At 32.0% G+C, this 17,662-nt stretch overlaps 1 protein-coding gene across 1 annotated transcript; it reads right to left on the bottom strand.

Annotated features, from left to right (window-relative positions):
* Positions 1–6,151: 6,151 nt before the first annotated feature.
* Positions 6,152–7,545, bottom strand: LOC104894655 (ethylene-response factor C3). The gene has a single exon (XM_010680943.4). The coding sequence runs from the start codon at positions 7,487–7,489 to the stop codon at positions 6,686–6,688; it is 804 nt and encodes a 267-aa protein (XP_010679245.1). The 5' UTR covers positions 7,490–7,545; the 3' UTR covers positions 6,152–6,685.
* Between the last annotated feature and the right edge of the window lie 10,117 nt (positions 7,546–17,662).

The raw sequence follows: 17,662 nt of genomic DNA, 5'->3' as shown, positions 1-17,662 counted from the left end.
AAAAAATTACCTGGTTAACAGGTTACAAGTCATCTGGGTGCATTTTTGGTGGACCTCCTCAATAATTGGGGTATTTAAAAATAACTCATAGTTGGGGGTATTAAAAGCGGACGGGCCAAAGTTGGGGGTATTCTGATCCATTTTTCCTATACTAAACTATATATAGAAGTTTTTAGCATCATTAACAGTTAAACAGAAGTAAGCTTGCATAAAGTAGATATAAAAAAAGTGCTTAGACCTTCCACCATTGGATTAAATTTTTGGTTGGTTCAAATGAAAGAAGACTTGCGCATAAGAAATTGGAGAAGTAGTTCATGGCATGCCCTCCCTTAATTCTCCACTTAGAAAAGTTTAATCTCAGTCCATGTGCCTCCTGTAAGTTTTGTGGGGGAGTATATCATTAACCCCAAACTCAAGGGCCAAAAACAAAAGTTGAGCTTTGTAGATCAATCAATATTTATGAAATTAAAAGAGTAAAGAATTATGTCGAAGGACCAATTCAACCAAAAGTTTAAGTTAACGGTTGGAGTTTGAAGTGCGGATGCAGCACAGGTATCTCTCATACCTGGCGCTGGCTGGCTCCGATACCATGTCAAAGGACCAGTTCAACCAAAAAATTAAGTTGATGGTTAGAGTCTCGGGAATAGTTTAATATTCTATTAAATTTGCTTTTAAACCAATAGTTAAAATAAGCTTGGGATATATGATGGTCTCCTTGAAGTTTCCAAACACCAAATTGAGTATTTTTGACCATAACACTAGTGCGTAACATAAAGTGTAAAAGGAAAATGCAGTTTAAATTCTATACTTTTCAACAACATTAATATATATGTTGAGCCAGTATGTGGTTGGACCTACAAGTTTGATATATGATTTTACTAGGGATAGTGCTTTCTTTTTGGTGCCGTCCATATTGATGGCCCAAACTTAAATATATTGTCCGTTGGTTGACAAATGTTGACCCAAATCCGATAATTTGACCTAAATACGATTTGGAATAAGTGAGTTATATCCGTATAAGTAAATGAGTCGACACGAATAATCCGAAAATATGACCTAAACACAATTTGGAATAAGTGAGTTATAGCCTTATTATAAGTAAATGGATCGACACGAATAACCCGATCTTGACCTAAAAACACAATTTGAAATAAGTGAGTTATAACTTTATAAGTAAATGGGTTGACACGGATAACCCGATAATTAAATGAGTAAGGTTAAGGTCGAAATTTCCAACTCAAAAGGATCTGTTTTAACCTGGTTAACTCATTATATAAAAATTTCTCAGAAATAGATCTATTTGGTTAAATTGCATCAAAATCTTAAAACAAGTCATATTAATAATTAATATAAGAAACTCTACACATGCATGCTTTCTGTAGTGAATTTGTTGATTTAGCTTTGTCTAATAGTAATTATTTTTTGAAAAAAAATACTTTCAATAAAGAATGGGTTAAGCAAGTTATATGGGGAACCAATTTATTAATAGACAAATCATGGTTGAGATTTTCAATCAATTTATTAAACGGGTTAGGTTTGCATAATGGCATATATTGAAGAATTTTTAACCAGTTTATTATTTATCTAAACACGAACTCGACCCAACAATCCAACCTATTTGCCAGCTCTAATTTGTTTGTCTTTTCTACAACATATTATAGAGATTTAAACATAAATAATGTATTAAACAAATAAGTTGGGGATGCAAATGAGCCTATATAAAACACAAGTTAATTGAGTTTACCTTTGAATCACTAGGTTAATATATACTAAAAATGAGCAAAAACATTATAAAATGAACGAAAATTAAAATAAAAAATGAGCAAAAACATAAAATGAGTAGAACACATAAGATGAACAAGAACGTCAAAATGAGCAAAAACGTGAAATGATAAAAACATACAATAAGAATTAAACAAACAAGTTGGGGATGCAAATGAGCCTGTATAAGGGTAGGAATACCGTAGGATCCACTGAAAACTGAAAACCGGCCTTTTTGCTCATTCTAAGAAAATTTTGTTCATTTTAGCAAACATTCATTCATTTTACGAAGTTTTTGCTCATTTTAAGAAACTTTTGCTCATTTTACAACTTTTTGCTCATTTTATGTTTTTTTTGCTCATTTTAAGAACTTTTTGCTCATTTTATCTTTTTGCTTATTTTTAGAGACTTTTTGCTCATTTTATATTGCAATTTTCAGTTTTCAGTTTTCAACACGAGTGGTTTTCACATGATCCTATTCATATATGGGTAATGTTAGTTATCAATTTGTCATAACAGGGGGCAGAAAGGCACTTTTTCTGGTAAGATTTGTTCATTGCTCACTGAGCATGTTGTATTATTTGGTCAGTTTCGTTTGGCAGTCCCTCTCCAAGTTGTTGCAACACTTGCAAGTAGTTTGTTTAGTCAATGAAGTACGCTTAGATTTTTGTGTAAAAGAAAACAATATAGTTACCCTTTCAATATTGTATCAATGATCATAAGCTCAACAATATACTACTATACTCCCACCTTCTGAGATGGCCACCAGTTTTATTTGTAAGAAAATATAGAACCCTACAAGTTTTTCTCTTGTAAAGTGGTGGGCCTGGTGGCCATGCAAGTTGTATGTCCATCGAAGGGATTGAAAAAGGCCAGATTACTTGACTTGACTGGATCATAATTCATAAGTGTTGCAAAATTGGGCCCTGGTTATGATTCCTGAAACCCTATAATATATCCAAGCTAAGTCCCACAATGTTTCTATATATTGGCCCATAGAGTTGACATTTTGACATGGTTGTTTATTACTTAGAACTTGTTACTTGCTAAGTTGAGGCTATCAAGAACTAAGAAGTTAAGATTTACCCACAAAGTATTAGAAATAGAGATGGCCATTGGTGTGGTGTGGTGTGGTGTGGGCTCGGCGGGTCAGACCGTGGACTGTAGCAGGCTGCGCTGAGATTTCACGGTCCAGGACCGGACTGTGAAATTTATGGGTTGGACGGGCTGGTCCGCAGGCTAAAAAATCTTGGCCCACACCGGTCTGTTATCGGTTTTTACGATTCGAGAAGCGGTTTCTAGCGGTTTCTGGATCTAGTGGGATGGATCGGGCTGGCGGCCAACATGAGAATTTTTTTCCAAAATTATTTAATCATTGAAATTATTCATCATTGTTACATAAAATCTTTAAAATGAATTAAAATATATACAATTATTAATATTAATGAATAATTTCTTTGTTTTTAAATTTGATTGAGTTATAATATATGCAATTTGATTAAATTATATACAATTTGATTTAAATATACACAATTCGGTTCAATATTTACTTGGACTGGGCTGGTCAGGTTCATAGGTCATGCCGGGCCGGTTTTGTGGTCCGGACCTAGCAATTTAGTAGCGGACTTTAGTGGGTCCGGCTCAAGAAATATGGTCCATGACCCACCTACCAATTTCACAGTTTGAATTGGGCTGGATCGGACTTTTTGCGGGCTTGACCCACATGGCCCACGAGGTGGGCTGGATTGACCTGCACTATTGGCCATCTCTAGTTAGAATCAATACGCAATAATTATTATACATTTAGGTATATCATGAGTATGCTACATCAGAACGTCAAAGCTAAGTCGCTAAGTTGAGGGCAAAAATAGTCTTAGTGTGTATACTGCAAGTACTCATGAATCAACGAGTAAGGACAACTTTGCCGAGCCAACTAGTATCCCCCTTGAAATCCTTTCACTCAATAGATGAGTTAGCTTTATGCATTGTTTAGTTGTTTGTGATCCGGAGAGGTGCATTTGCACTCCTTGAGTGGACGAAACAAAATCATAGGTTTATCAATATCTCTATTGATCGTGAAAAAGATTTAACAAAAGCTATTTTCTAGCTTAACCATGTATCTCTAATTTCAATCCAAGGAATACAACAACATTTGTTAGGTTATGTTATACGTTCAATTGGGCTTCTCCGATCGCATCTGAATTAGTCAAACTATAGTTTATTGTATATCATTCAGTTACTTTTATCAAAAAGCTAGTATTTGTAACAAGGAAACATCAACTTTCGAGGGGGAACAACAAAAGGAGTAAAGAAGAAAGTTTTATATTTAATATCATGGTATTAGGGATTCTTGTGTGTTATCAAAATTAGGGGACTTCTTTTTTTACTATGTTTGACAAGTGAATTATTAAAGGAAGAACTAGGAGAGTGGAGAGTGGAGAGTGGAGAGTGAAATGTTAAATATATATAGTGTATGGATCATAAGTAGGACTGAGCAGAAAAATTGAGTATTCGGTTCTAAATCTAGAAACGCTTGGACCCGATGAGTTCGAAACTGGAATTGGTCTTGCTGGGATTGGGTCTGGGTCCAAATCTAAGGACTCGGTTGCAAGTGGTTCCAATTCTGGGTAGTAAAATTTTGGACCCAGTACCCACTGGCTATACCCGGTAAATATATATACTTGACGAAATCAGATCTAGGACTAAGTACTTAGCGGAATTTTTTATGTATGATGAATAATTTAGTCTTAAAACTTATTAGCTCGTCAATAGAAGTTTGGCTGAAATTATATCAAGGGATACTAATACATGAAGTATATGATATGGTTCTTATTCTAGTCTTAATTAAGCTTAACAATAAAACATTTTAGCTTTTGAATACCATTGGGTTCTGGATACCCGATATTGAAATCGGTTCCTGCCAATTCCAAGACCAATTCTATAAAGTCACCTCTAGTCAAAATCAACATTAAATCACACTTACAGAGAACCGGATACCCGGTGTTGGAACTGGTTCCAAGACCAATTCCAGAAAATGAGGACCCGGTCCAACCAATTCCACTTCCGGTTCCAATTGTTTGGAACTGGTTCTGGTTTGACGGGGTGCCCGATTGTGCTCACCCCTAAGGCCCTAATCATAAGTACTCACATGTAAGAAAGTTTTCCTAAAGGTTTTTGGTGTGTATGGATAATTCGCCTTTATTAATCTATTCCCTCCGGTTTTTATTAATTTACGCATTTCTTTTGTACAAAGTTTCAGGAGAAACAACATTGGGAGACATAGAAGGATATAAAAACTATTATTTTATGTTAAAGTTGAATGTATGTGTGATGAAAAGTTAGTGGTCCCATTCCAAAAATAGAAACAAAATATCTAAATAGATAAACTAATAAGGGTCATCGTAGAAAGAAATACAAATAAACTAATAAAGACCGAAGATAGTAATAGAGAATATTTTGGAAACACAAAAATGAATAATAATATCAATCTCATTTTGTGCATACATTTCTCTATACAGATCGTTATGTATTATAAACTATATAGTATATATATGTCTTGTTTAATTCTTTATATACTATTCTATGGTTTATAAGTTTTTTTTTTTTTTTAAATTCATAAATCAACTAACAAGATACTTAATTTCGATATTTTTCCATTCACCCAAAAAAAAAGGCAGATTAAAAATGATTACAACATTCTACAGTCTATATTATTTGTTCATGATCATTTTTCTTATATTATTAGCCACTTAAAGTACTAATGCAATGTAACTTGATGACTGAGGAATAGTAATACGTATACATAGCCTTAAAACCCTTAATGAAATGTTTGATAGTATGTTTGATGATTCTCATGTTTATTTTTGTAAGGAAATCATGTGCTTGGTAATGCTACTCACTTCAAAATATGTATTATTTTTCACAGTTCTTCTCGACCATCATCTTAGAGTTGATACTGAAAAGTAATATATAAAAAATTTATGAAGAAAAACATCTCGTGATACTCTAAACGTCGTAATACAAATAGCAATATCTTCAGAACAGTACAGATTAGTTTATCACCACCTTTTGTAAACCTAATAAATTATTCCTAAATGTCATTGATTTGAAAACATATACAATTACGTCAAATATGACCTATTATTTGAAGAGGACAATGCAAGTTATAAGTAACTAAAACATGTAAAATGTTTAGCATAATTAAAATTTGATTGACACATGACAATAGTTCCTAGGCACATTCTCCACGAGAAAATACACACTTAAAGTCTTAAACAAGTACTATAACAAGTAAAAATTGCACTAAAACAAAAACAAATACCAGAATTAGCATGTGTTTCAGAAGATATTCATATAATGTAAGGAATAATTGTCCACATGACCCAAAATAGATGCTAATATATATGTTTTCGTTTATAGATCAATGCAAAAAGATAATATTACAAAACTGTTCTTAATAAATACTATTACTAATACCTTCTGAAATAAAGAATATATACAAGAAATATTACAAAATTATTTCTCCAAAAATAATTATAAATATCTTCATGGAAAAACCACAAACTTACAATGTTTTTTTTTTAAAGTACCAATACAACTCCATTCTCCATATATACAAAAGAAACGAAGGGGATCAACTAATCATAGCAAGAGTAACCAAAAAAAAAAAAACTCTTCAAAAAAAAAAAAGTAACTTTATAAATTATGATAAAATACAAATATAATTAAAATATATTTTGTTCGAAAATTATACTCTTGATAGGTTTCCTAATCATTTTAGAGTAGAATTCTAAGAACAAAATATATCCTAACTATATTTATATTCTATCAAATTATATCATTCCCCTGTTTTTTTCCCTTGTTTTTAAGGGTCCAAAAAACAGAGGAATCAAAATTGTAACCTTTCTTGTTTTTCTCTTCTTTCTTAAGAACAACTCAATAATTGTTCCAAATAATCAGAACCCAAATCTTCAAATACTACCATAGTTGCAGCAGTTGAAGAAGTAGCTTGATTTTTATCTCTTCTTTCTCTTTTTCTAGCACTTAAACCCATTGATTTTCTCTTCATTAAGTGCTTTCTCTTTAATGCAATAACAGGTGAAGTAGAGCAATTTTCACTATTTTCTTCAAATTCATCTTCTCTTTTCATCTCTTTCAATGATTCCCTCACTACCTCTACAGGAAAATTGAGCACGGCCATTGTTCCCCTCATCGAGAAAGCCGCCTGATCATAGGCCATGGCGGCCTCCTCCGCGCTGTCGAATGTACCGAGCCAAACTCGGACACCGTTTCGTGTCGAATCACGGATCTCCGCCGCGTATTTACCCCATGGACGCCTTCTTACTCCTCTATAGGCTCTCTTCTCCTCTTCCTCAATAGGCCCCACGTCAACTTGAGAAAATGTTGACGTGGAGCATGAATTAGTTGAAGCAGGGGACGTGGGTTCTATTTTAACCCTAGTCGTCCCCTGCATTTCCTGCTCTGATAACATGTTAAAAAGCGCTATCTCATCTGAATCATCAATATTAATAGGAAGTTGAGGGAGTGAAACCGAATTATAACTAGACCAAAAATCGTCCCAAGGGAATGACTCCGATGATGATCCGGCGGAACACGAGGAATCCGACTCCGCCGGGGTGGTGGATTGTAGGTGGTTTTGGTGGTGGGAGGAGTGGTAGTAGTTTTGGGTTTGGCATGTAGAGAAGGATGAATAAAAGGAAGTATCCATATTAGAGTTAATAATAGATACTAGATAAGAGAAGACTCACCAATTGGAAAAATTTGATTCACATTAACACCTTATTTATACCCCGTCAAATAGTGGACCAAAATTAATAATAATGACAATATCCATATCATGGAAAAAGCATATAATAAACGTATAATAATGTCAAAACAAGGGTTTACTAGATTTCAAGTGATGTAAAATATTTGAAAGTGACATATTTAGAATTTTGTGCTAAGGAGGATGTTCCTAGAATTATTATCAATATAATATCAAACAATATTAAATTGTTGATGCTTTTTTCTTTTGTGTAATTGTGTAGATGTAGTTGATGTTGTTTTGTAATACTTGACAAAAGACCAAATTTTGAATGGAATTTAATTAAAGCACGTGGGTCAAAGGACTACCCCGGCGGCGTGGTCAAGGTGGGATAACAATAACATTCAAGGTTACGTCATTTTACATTTCATGAATTACGTTATAATTAAATTTAATTTCTAATAATAATAATAATATATATTATCTAAAGTTTGGTTTTAGTGCCTTATCTAATGGGACCAATGTAACGTGGTCATGGTTAGTTATTATTGGATGAATGTTATAAGTACTATTGTTAGTCAAAGTAAATGGAATATAATTTTCTATGTAATTTTTATGGTTGGAAGGAAATATATCATTATATTAGCAAGTTCCATGTAAAAAGAGTTCATAATCTAATGGCTACTTTTGTTTGTTTGTTTAGAATTAAGATGTTTGGGTGATAATTAACTACTTTAAGTAACAAAATAGTGTTCTTGTTTGATGACTTGAGTAATTGTATAAGTTCATTGCATGAGGACCATTTTGAAATCTCTTTTTGCTGATTAGAGTATGAATGATGTCTATCACTATTTGCTAATCAATATTTTAATTAAGGTAATTAATGAAGTAATAAAAAACTAAATAGATATAATTTGTTTATCTACGAAAAAACTCATTCCGAAAATTAAAATGTGATAATAATTTTAGATTTGAACTTTAATAATCTATATTAAGCATTATAGTCGTTGTCCTTGGCACTAAATAAAAACAACTAATGAATCGCTCTAGTGTCTAATCACTTTATTTCGTTCTTAACTGAGAGTGACATATATAAGTAAATAGTCTAGTACTTTAGGGAAAACTAGAAAAATGAAAGGGAATATGTTGAAAAAATGGTTTTATAAGGATGACTATGACAATGATGTTTTGCTTGTTGAACGAGGGTTATATTACATATATATAATAGGTACTTGATTCGTGTTGCTATTTTCATTTTTGTAATTAAGAGTAATTGTGTCCTTAAATAAAAGTGAAGGATCGAAGGTAAATCTAACAGTTATTAGCGAAAAGGATAAAAGTGAACTTATCGAAATCTAAATTAGGCTAACGATTTCGTTAGGCGTATCACAAATGTTTGATACATGTTATGACCATATATACATGCATGGGTATGTATAAACATTCAAGAGATTTGTGGACATTAGATGTAGTGATGCACTATCGTCATGGACTAAAGGTGTGATATATAGGAACTAAAGTTGGTAGAACTGATATACGTATTAACTTATTTGAAAGTCGTGGCGTGATCGAACACTGTCCTAAAGTTCAATTTGCCACATTACATACACATGGTCTCTTGACAATCAACCTCCAGGGATACTCGACTACTACTTCTCCTGTGCAATACAAAGTCATAGTTTGAGAAATACCTTGAACAATGCCCAGATCAGAGAATAGAGAGAACATGTTTAAGAAATTACGAGAGAGAATTTTTCTGTCCCTAATAAGACTGAACGTACATGCTCCAATATATAGAGGAAGGTGAAGAACCAAAAAACAACAAGGTAATTAATTAGTTGAATTTATTAATAAAGGCAAGAATCAATTTAGGATAACAATTATGAAATCAGCGAAGATATGGATGTTGATTTTCGGCAAAAAAAAAAAAACAAATGAACTAAAATATCCCACAACCACAATTGCGCCACACGACCTCGCCCGAGCTCGGCCGGCGCATGCGTGCGTGTGTGGTGACTAGTTCTTTCCAACATGAAGCTGAACAAATATATAAAGAAGGAAACACTATATAAAGAAGGTAAAACCACTCTAAACTACCAATGGAAATGATAAATATATATGTCAAATAATGCCAAGATTTCTCTTTGCACCTTGTCACTTTCTCTCTTGCCTTCTTCTTCTGCAACTTGGTTCTCAAATGTCAAAGGACCAACTCAACCAAAAGCTTATGTTAATGATTAGAGTCCCAAGAATAGTTTTATACTCTATCACGCCCCTTGACGCCAGATGAGTTGGGCTTGAAATGTGGATGTAGCACAACCCTCCCTCGTCACACATGACGTTAAATAGTACACTTAGAAAGGAGGGACGGATGAGATTTGAACCCATGACCTTTATGTGACATTCGCTCTGGGACCATGTCAGAAGAACAACTAAATCAAAAGCTTAAAATGATGGTTAGAGAACCAGGATAGTTTTATACTCTATCATCAATGATTCATAACAAGTTCATCGACATACATTCTAACTCTCGCCAAAAGAATTGGTGTTGAACTGTTGATTCACGTACACATATCTTTAGTCTTCTTCACTATCCTTTGCTATTATTCCAATTGATAAGCTAAGAAAAATTACATCTATAATTAAAACCTAGGCAGAAGCTTGAATCTAGTAAAAATGAACGATTTGTGGATTTTGTAGATGGTTTGGTTAGAAGGGAGAGTAAGAAACCTCGATATTTAGGGTTTTGCAAGAGGTAGAGGAAGGAAAGGATTGAACTTCCGACAAAGACAATTTTCAACCGATTGTGGGGCAGCGATTCAGAGTGGCGCCTCTTGAATAACTCGCCAACGTGATTATTGATGCAATTTGTCTCGTCCAATACCTCTTTTAAAGTAAATCACACAAATTCTAGATGATAAAGCACATATCTTATCACTAATAAGTATATATATGTTTGTGATCATCGTATCGAATCTTACATAATGCATTTTACCAAGGATGTCTTGACTTAGTGGTTAAGATTAAAGTGTTGTCAATGGTAGGTCACATGTTCAAATCCCCTATTTTCTTCTTTGGACTTTATACTGCATTCGTAGCTCATATAAATCAAAAGAAAAAACTAAAAAATCCCACATCCCTATTCACTATATATGACCTATTAATCATATGGACCAATGTTTCACTTTCACACTATAAATGGAGTACTTACTAGAGTCTAGAAAGGCAGCCGCATACGAGGTTTCATGTGAAAGTAATATTATCTTACACAAAGAAAAATTCAACAATAATGTCATGGGATGGCACACTAAAGGCACTGTTTTTCTTTAGCATTAAATACATCATAACGAAACAGAAAATGACTCCAAAGATGTAGAGTTCTCCTCTACAGTCGATGTTTATCTTATTGTATGCTTCATACTAATGTAAATATACTAATATAAAAGGCTAAAAGCTATAGGTATCAAAGCCATTTTTGAAATGACAAACAAACAGATAAACAGTGAAGTACATTGAATTTGAGGTGTTTAGATAATGTAACATTTTTTTTTTTTGAAAGATTAAGATGAAATGTAACATCTGATAGTGATAATCATAATTATATTGTTCTCCTTATTTGAGGCTGTTCCTTATTCACTTAATAATTACTATTACTACTCCACCATTTTCACTTTTGGGGATATTATAAAAAATTTCCTAAGCTATACCTTTATGTTTGGAATGCATGAAATTTTCATCAACTTAAAATTGCTTATTACGAAAGTAGACGAAGTTAGGCAAAGGAACTAAGCTACTTACGGTAGATAGTAGCACTTTTCCTAATAAAAAAAATTGCCCTCCGCAATGGGTATATCATATATATATATTTTTCTTGTTTGGATATTAATTACCATTGAAATTTGAAGGAGATAATATGAATTAATATAATATCATTAATATTTTGCAGGGATAATATCAAATAAGTCGTGAATTTATGTAAAATGATGTATGTACACATTAAAAAATTCCAAGTGTTACATGCATGAAATGTACCCTACTACATACACGTCTTACGTGATATATGCAGATGCATGTGCATGATTAGTGCTGAGATTTATATCTTACAACCTTAAGGTTCAAGGATATCAAATCTCACTAATACAACTTTATGAGTGTAATGAAAATTTCCCGTACCTTTTTCCTCACTTTCAAGGAGGGTTGTATATTAAGTTAGGTCACTAGAATAATTTGCATATGGTTTCGATTTGCATCAATAGAATAATACTTAATACTTTTCCATAATAATAATAATAATAATAATAATAATAATAATAATAATAATAATAATAATAATAATAATAATAATAATAATAATAATAATAATAATAATAATAATATAATAATAATATATAATAATATAATAATAATAATAATAATAATAATAATAATAATAATAATAATAATAATAATAATAATAATAATAATAATAATAATAATAATAATAATAATAATAATAATAATAATAATAATAATAATAATAATAATAATAATAATAGTAATAAGTCACACACAAGTAGTATCTCATACACATATCAGCCTATGACATACATACAAAGTACACACAATACGCCATTAGCTCTACAATACAATATAATAGACGAAAAGAAAAAGAGTAGTGAGGGAAAAGTTTCTAGAAACTCGATTATTACATAAAAATAAGTGAGTAAGCAAAATTGGGAAACTAAATATTTAAAGGCTGATAAGCCACCTATGATGATTGATGATGCTAGTTGTGACATGTAATTGTTTAACTATATGTGCGTGATATGTCTATATTCATCAATATAGGAGGAACCATATATATATATATGGAGCATAATTTCCCCTCCCTTAATTCCACAAATAAATCACACTACTAGTATACTACTACTATAATTAAGCCATTGCAAAGAGTTAAACTTAAGTGTAAGATCATATATATCATATTGCTTTCATTTAAACATTGAAAGCTAAAGGTTCATGCATTCACCCTCTTTTCATCTTGAAAAGAGAAAGAAAAAATTGCTACTTAGAATAATAACAATATCTCGTGGTCCCATGAATAAGAGTCTAGATATGTCATCATATATACAATCGACAAGAGCTACTATATACTTTGGCTAGCTATTCGTTAAAATGTTCAAATATTTCAGATATAGTTGGAGCAATATAGACGTTTCTATTAATATTTTACTCTATATGCTTTATTTTGTTGTCTATCTTTCATTCAATAAAATGCTATAGCCATTAGTCAATTAGGGTTTGTTCTCTTCGGCATAAAACAGCTGAACTGAACTGAAATGAATAGTGATATGTGAGAGTAAAAGTATTGTCAAGAGAGCTGAACTGAACTGATCTGAACTGAATTAAATTGAACTGAATTGAACTGAACTGAAAATAAGATGGGGAAAATAGGCCCTTATTCCAAAATTTGATTTGCTAGGTTATTCTCATAACGTGGTTCGTTTATGTCATGATTTCTAATTAATTTTATCTTTCAAGAGTTTATATGTGTTTTCACAAAATCCCGAAAAATGGACAAATTCCTTTTCGTAGGAATACATACGTTAAGTTAGTGCTCAAGTTATGGAAGGCTACATACCCTTGCCAAAATAAGTAATTGGTTAAATATACTAACTCCAATTGTAGTAATAGTGAAAAAAAAAAGTGAGCTTATAAAGTATAATACTATCCTATAAAAGTTTCAATTTTTAGTTGAGTTGGTTCTCTAAGTCTTTGATATGATATTGAATAAAATTTAAGGTCTGCAGATACTACTATATTTATATTATAAGGTAAGATAAAGTCTCTTTCAAGTATTGAGAAAATTGAAGATCTCTTCTTGCATGATCGTAGGATAAAACTCGATCTCAAGATATAAAGAGTACACATCGGGGTCGAGGGGAATATATACCAGAAAAGAAATAAATATGTCTTCTCAAAAGAAAAGAAAAAAAGGACTAGATGCAATGGATGGAGTATGGTCTAAGACAAATTGCAAATTGCATGCATAAAATATTTGAAGGGGGGAAGATAATTTCCTTTTCACTATGGTCTATGGCTTTTTTTAGTCCCTCGTGTGATGACCCACACCAACGACGCGTCACGTGACTGTTGGAGACTTGGAGTTCAGTTAAAGCTTAACAGTATTAGTCAAATATTGACCATGACTATCACACGTGTGCTACCATAGGTGAACATGCGAATTTGAAATATACGTCTTTAGACAAAGTGATGATTAAGCCCCTTAGATTTGCTCAAAAGTGAGATTAGGCCCCTTAAATTTCACTTGTGGTGATTAACCCTCACAACTTACCCGAATGTGAGATTACACACTTTTTAGTATATATAATCATTATTTTCTTTACAAGTGTTTTTTTAAGAAAAAATACTTGGGAAAAAAATTCAAAAATGATTTATGATGATATGAAATATCTTAAATACATAAATTATACATATTAAGGCTATGTTCAGTTCACCTTATTTTTGCTTATTTCAGATCTAATCAGATCAGATCAGATCAGATCAGAAAAAATAAGTTCAGATCAGATCAGATCTGTCAGTTTTTAAACTCATTTTTACTATTAAATATCTTTTATTACATATTAGTAAAAATTATAATAATTGAATATTAATAAAGTATTCATTGAGACGAATCAAACAAGACCCCACATGACTATATTTTTTCTTATATATTGAGAGAAATCTAAAAGATAAGATCTTGTAATCATATCAGATCAGATAAGTTCAGAAAAAATAAGTTCAGATCAGATCAGATCAGAAAAAATAAGTTCAGATCAGATCAGATAAGTTCAGATCAGAAAATTTCAGGTGAACTAAACATAGCCTAAGTACAAACATACATATATAAATAAAACAACTTCTTCAGTGGACGACTGGACGTGCATCTCTCTTTCCTCGTAGCCTTGCCAGATTAGTCCCTATCACTATGCAATCATTCCCATCTTCCTCATAGTCTTGCCAGGAAGAATAAGTTGTATAAAAATACGTATAATCTAATATCTTAGTATTCAAAATAAATTATTTACTAAAGAGAAAATGACTGAATATCCCGTAAAAAAAAATGACTGAATATTATAATAAGTGTGTAATCTCGCATTTGGGTAAAGTTGTGGGAGTTAATCACCACAAAGTGAAGCTTGAAGGGCCTAATCTCACTTTTGAGCAAACTTAGGGGGCTTAATCACCACTTTCGCGATTCTTTTTGAGTGTATAACTTTGACCTTTGAGATGACTATTCACACGCCTCATAATAATGATCGTACTTTTGTTTAGTAATATAGAAAAACAAAAACGATCATATAAAATATTATTAGATTTATTTCAATGTATATTTTCGTAATATCAACTTTTTATAACGTTTACAAATATATAATTAGAGATAGTAATGGCTAAAGTTGTGTGTTGGCAAGCATGAAAGTCAAACTTTTGCAAAAATTTGAACAACAAAGTTAACAACAGAGAAATTGAAATTATGTTGTTGTTTCATCATCTTCATAACACCTTGAAACACAACTTGAATCATATCTTGACTCACGGGAACAGAATTAGTTGAAGTTTCTTTGTCAAGAGAAGCATCTTTCAGTGGAGTATCACCACAAATAGTGATATATAGGCAAATCATGGACTGTTGCATCCATTTTATGAGAATTCTTATTTTTCAGGTTGATAAACCATTCAGATTCACCTAGAGTTTGAAACAAGTATCCTTAGTATGACCTCTAAGCTTGCAATGATCACAAAAATGATCATATTTGTCTGTTCTTGCCTTCTTAAAATCTTTCTGCTCACCTTGATAACCTTGAGAAGATGATGAAGGTTTAAATTGAGAATGTTTAGCACTCATAAGAGCACTAATCTCAATTTTGAAGAAGAAAAGATGAATTAATGACATAATCAAAGAGATTTAATGCGGGATTTCAAGAGAAATGAGCATTTAGCTCTGATACCATGAGAAAACTGCAGTAATTTGAAGTTTCGCTTGAGATAAAACTCAGAGAAAAGAAGTTTAGAGAGAGAATTTGAGATCTTATTATCACGTAATAAAAATCTACTGATTACAAAGCTATTACAGAACTTATATAAAAAAGGTCTAAGTAACAAACTAGAAGCGCGTATTACAAGCTTTGTAACTAACTGAACTTGCAACAAAATGGAAAAGAGGTGGTATATAAATATCTTTTTGTTGGAGCTAAACAACTTAACGAGCTTGATAATCAGTGATATGATCATCAGCTTTACTGTTTTTTATAAATTAATGCAAGAATAAAAGAAAATATGAACTCGATCATTCTCTCAAGAGAAATTCCTAATGCGTAAACAATAATAATTTGATATTGACCTCTTCTTTTTTTTGCCGTACAATGGTATTACATTGAACAAGAGCCCACCGCCACTTTTCATATACTATTACAATGTATTTATAGAAATATTAATTAAAGTGTCAATTTGTGCAATATTATATATCTATATTAATTATCAACAAGTATTTACTCCTAATATCCCATGCTCAAAGTAGTGGGAGACAAAAATTAAGAGTAGTGACCACCAATATTGAAATGTCACAAAATGTATGTTCCATTTATAGCGTTTTAGTTTGGCCGATTGATCAACATTTTTCCATAATGGAAGGGATGAAGGAGGTGGCAAACATCTTCTATTATGTCCTCATTTTTCCAAATAAGAGACAAAAGCCCTTCCAGGCCACATAGTTGATAACTGCCACATATCACATTCTATTTGAATATTGATTAACATTTTACTTCAAGCCCCAAGGCTAGGAAAATCCCCTTGTATAGTGCTAGATTTGACAATAAACTAGTTTTTAGGTCCGTGTTATATACCGGGTAGTTATATATTTTATTTATTAATATTTTATTTATTAATATTTTATTTTGAAATAATAACATCAAGTATCACCTGGTTTAGTGGTTAACACTTTAGTATATATGCTTGTGATCTCGGGATTGAATCTTACATAATGCATTTTCTGTTTTTTTAGTATATGTCGATTACATAGCATAAAATACTTCAAGCGAAGGCGCCACGTGACATCGTTCCTTGCTTAGGAACGCTTTTTAATATATTAGTATAGATAGATAGCTGAGTAGTATGTGAGAGGAACTTTTTTTTGAAAAAAAAATATCTTATATATTATTTTATGTGAGATCGATATAATATCTTATATGACACTTTTATAGTAACAAAATACATACATGATCGTCGGATTCCGACCATATAGCCAAACTTTGATTATTTATTTATCCATCCTATTTATGCTTCGGATTCCAACCAAGTAAATGTATATGATCTTTATCCAAAAAAAGGGGTTAGAGAGAGGGAGAATTAATAATCGAAAGTATAATTTTTTAGCTGGAATCTAACAATAAGGTAACATTTTGATAAAAAGTGTTGTATAAAATCTATTATTACTAGTGTGCACTTTGGTAGGAATAGATATCATATCTCCTTGAGACTACCCTAGAAATATCGCCGTAAACTGTTTAAAACACCCAAAAGAATAGGAGATGCGAAAGAGATGCTTGTTTTTTTTAATCAACCTTGAACTTATGGCAAGTAATCTACTCATCCAAATATCACTATCCAGTAATAGTTATTGTCTTCATTGTCTTTATGTTTTTGTTGACTGTCGAAGCGAAGTTAAACTTGATTAGTTGGTTGTTACTTAGGGTCTGTTCTCCCCAGCTTATTTTCAGTTTAGTTCAGTTCAATTCGGTTCAGATCAGATCAGTTCAATTCAGTTCAGTTCAGATCAGTTCAATTCAGACCAGTTCAGTTCAGTTCAGCTCTTGACAATACTTTTACTCTCACATATCACTATTCATTTCATTTCAGTTCAGTTCAATTCAGTTCAGTCTAGTTCAATTCAGTTCAGTTCAGTTCAGTTCAGTTCAGATCAGTTCAGATCAGTTCAGATCAGTTCAGTTCAATTCAGTTCAGCTCAGTTCAATTCAGATCAGTTCAGTTCGATCAGTTCAGCTGTTTTATGCCGAAGAGAACAAGCCCTTATTAGCGATTAACGTTAGTGTGTATGAAAACTGAAAAGGTAACGAGTAGAGGAAGCAATTGATTAGAGGG

The sequence above is a fragment of the Beta vulgaris genome, chromosome 5, assembly GCF_026745355.1.
Source record: "Beta vulgaris subsp. vulgaris cultivar EL10 chromosome 5, EL10.2, whole genome shotgun sequence".
NCBI classification, from domain to species: domain Eukaryota; kingdom Viridiplantae; phylum Streptophyta; class Magnoliopsida; order Caryophyllales; family Amaranthaceae; genus Beta; species Beta vulgaris.
This window is presented reverse-complemented; position numbering and strand designations above follow the sequence as displayed.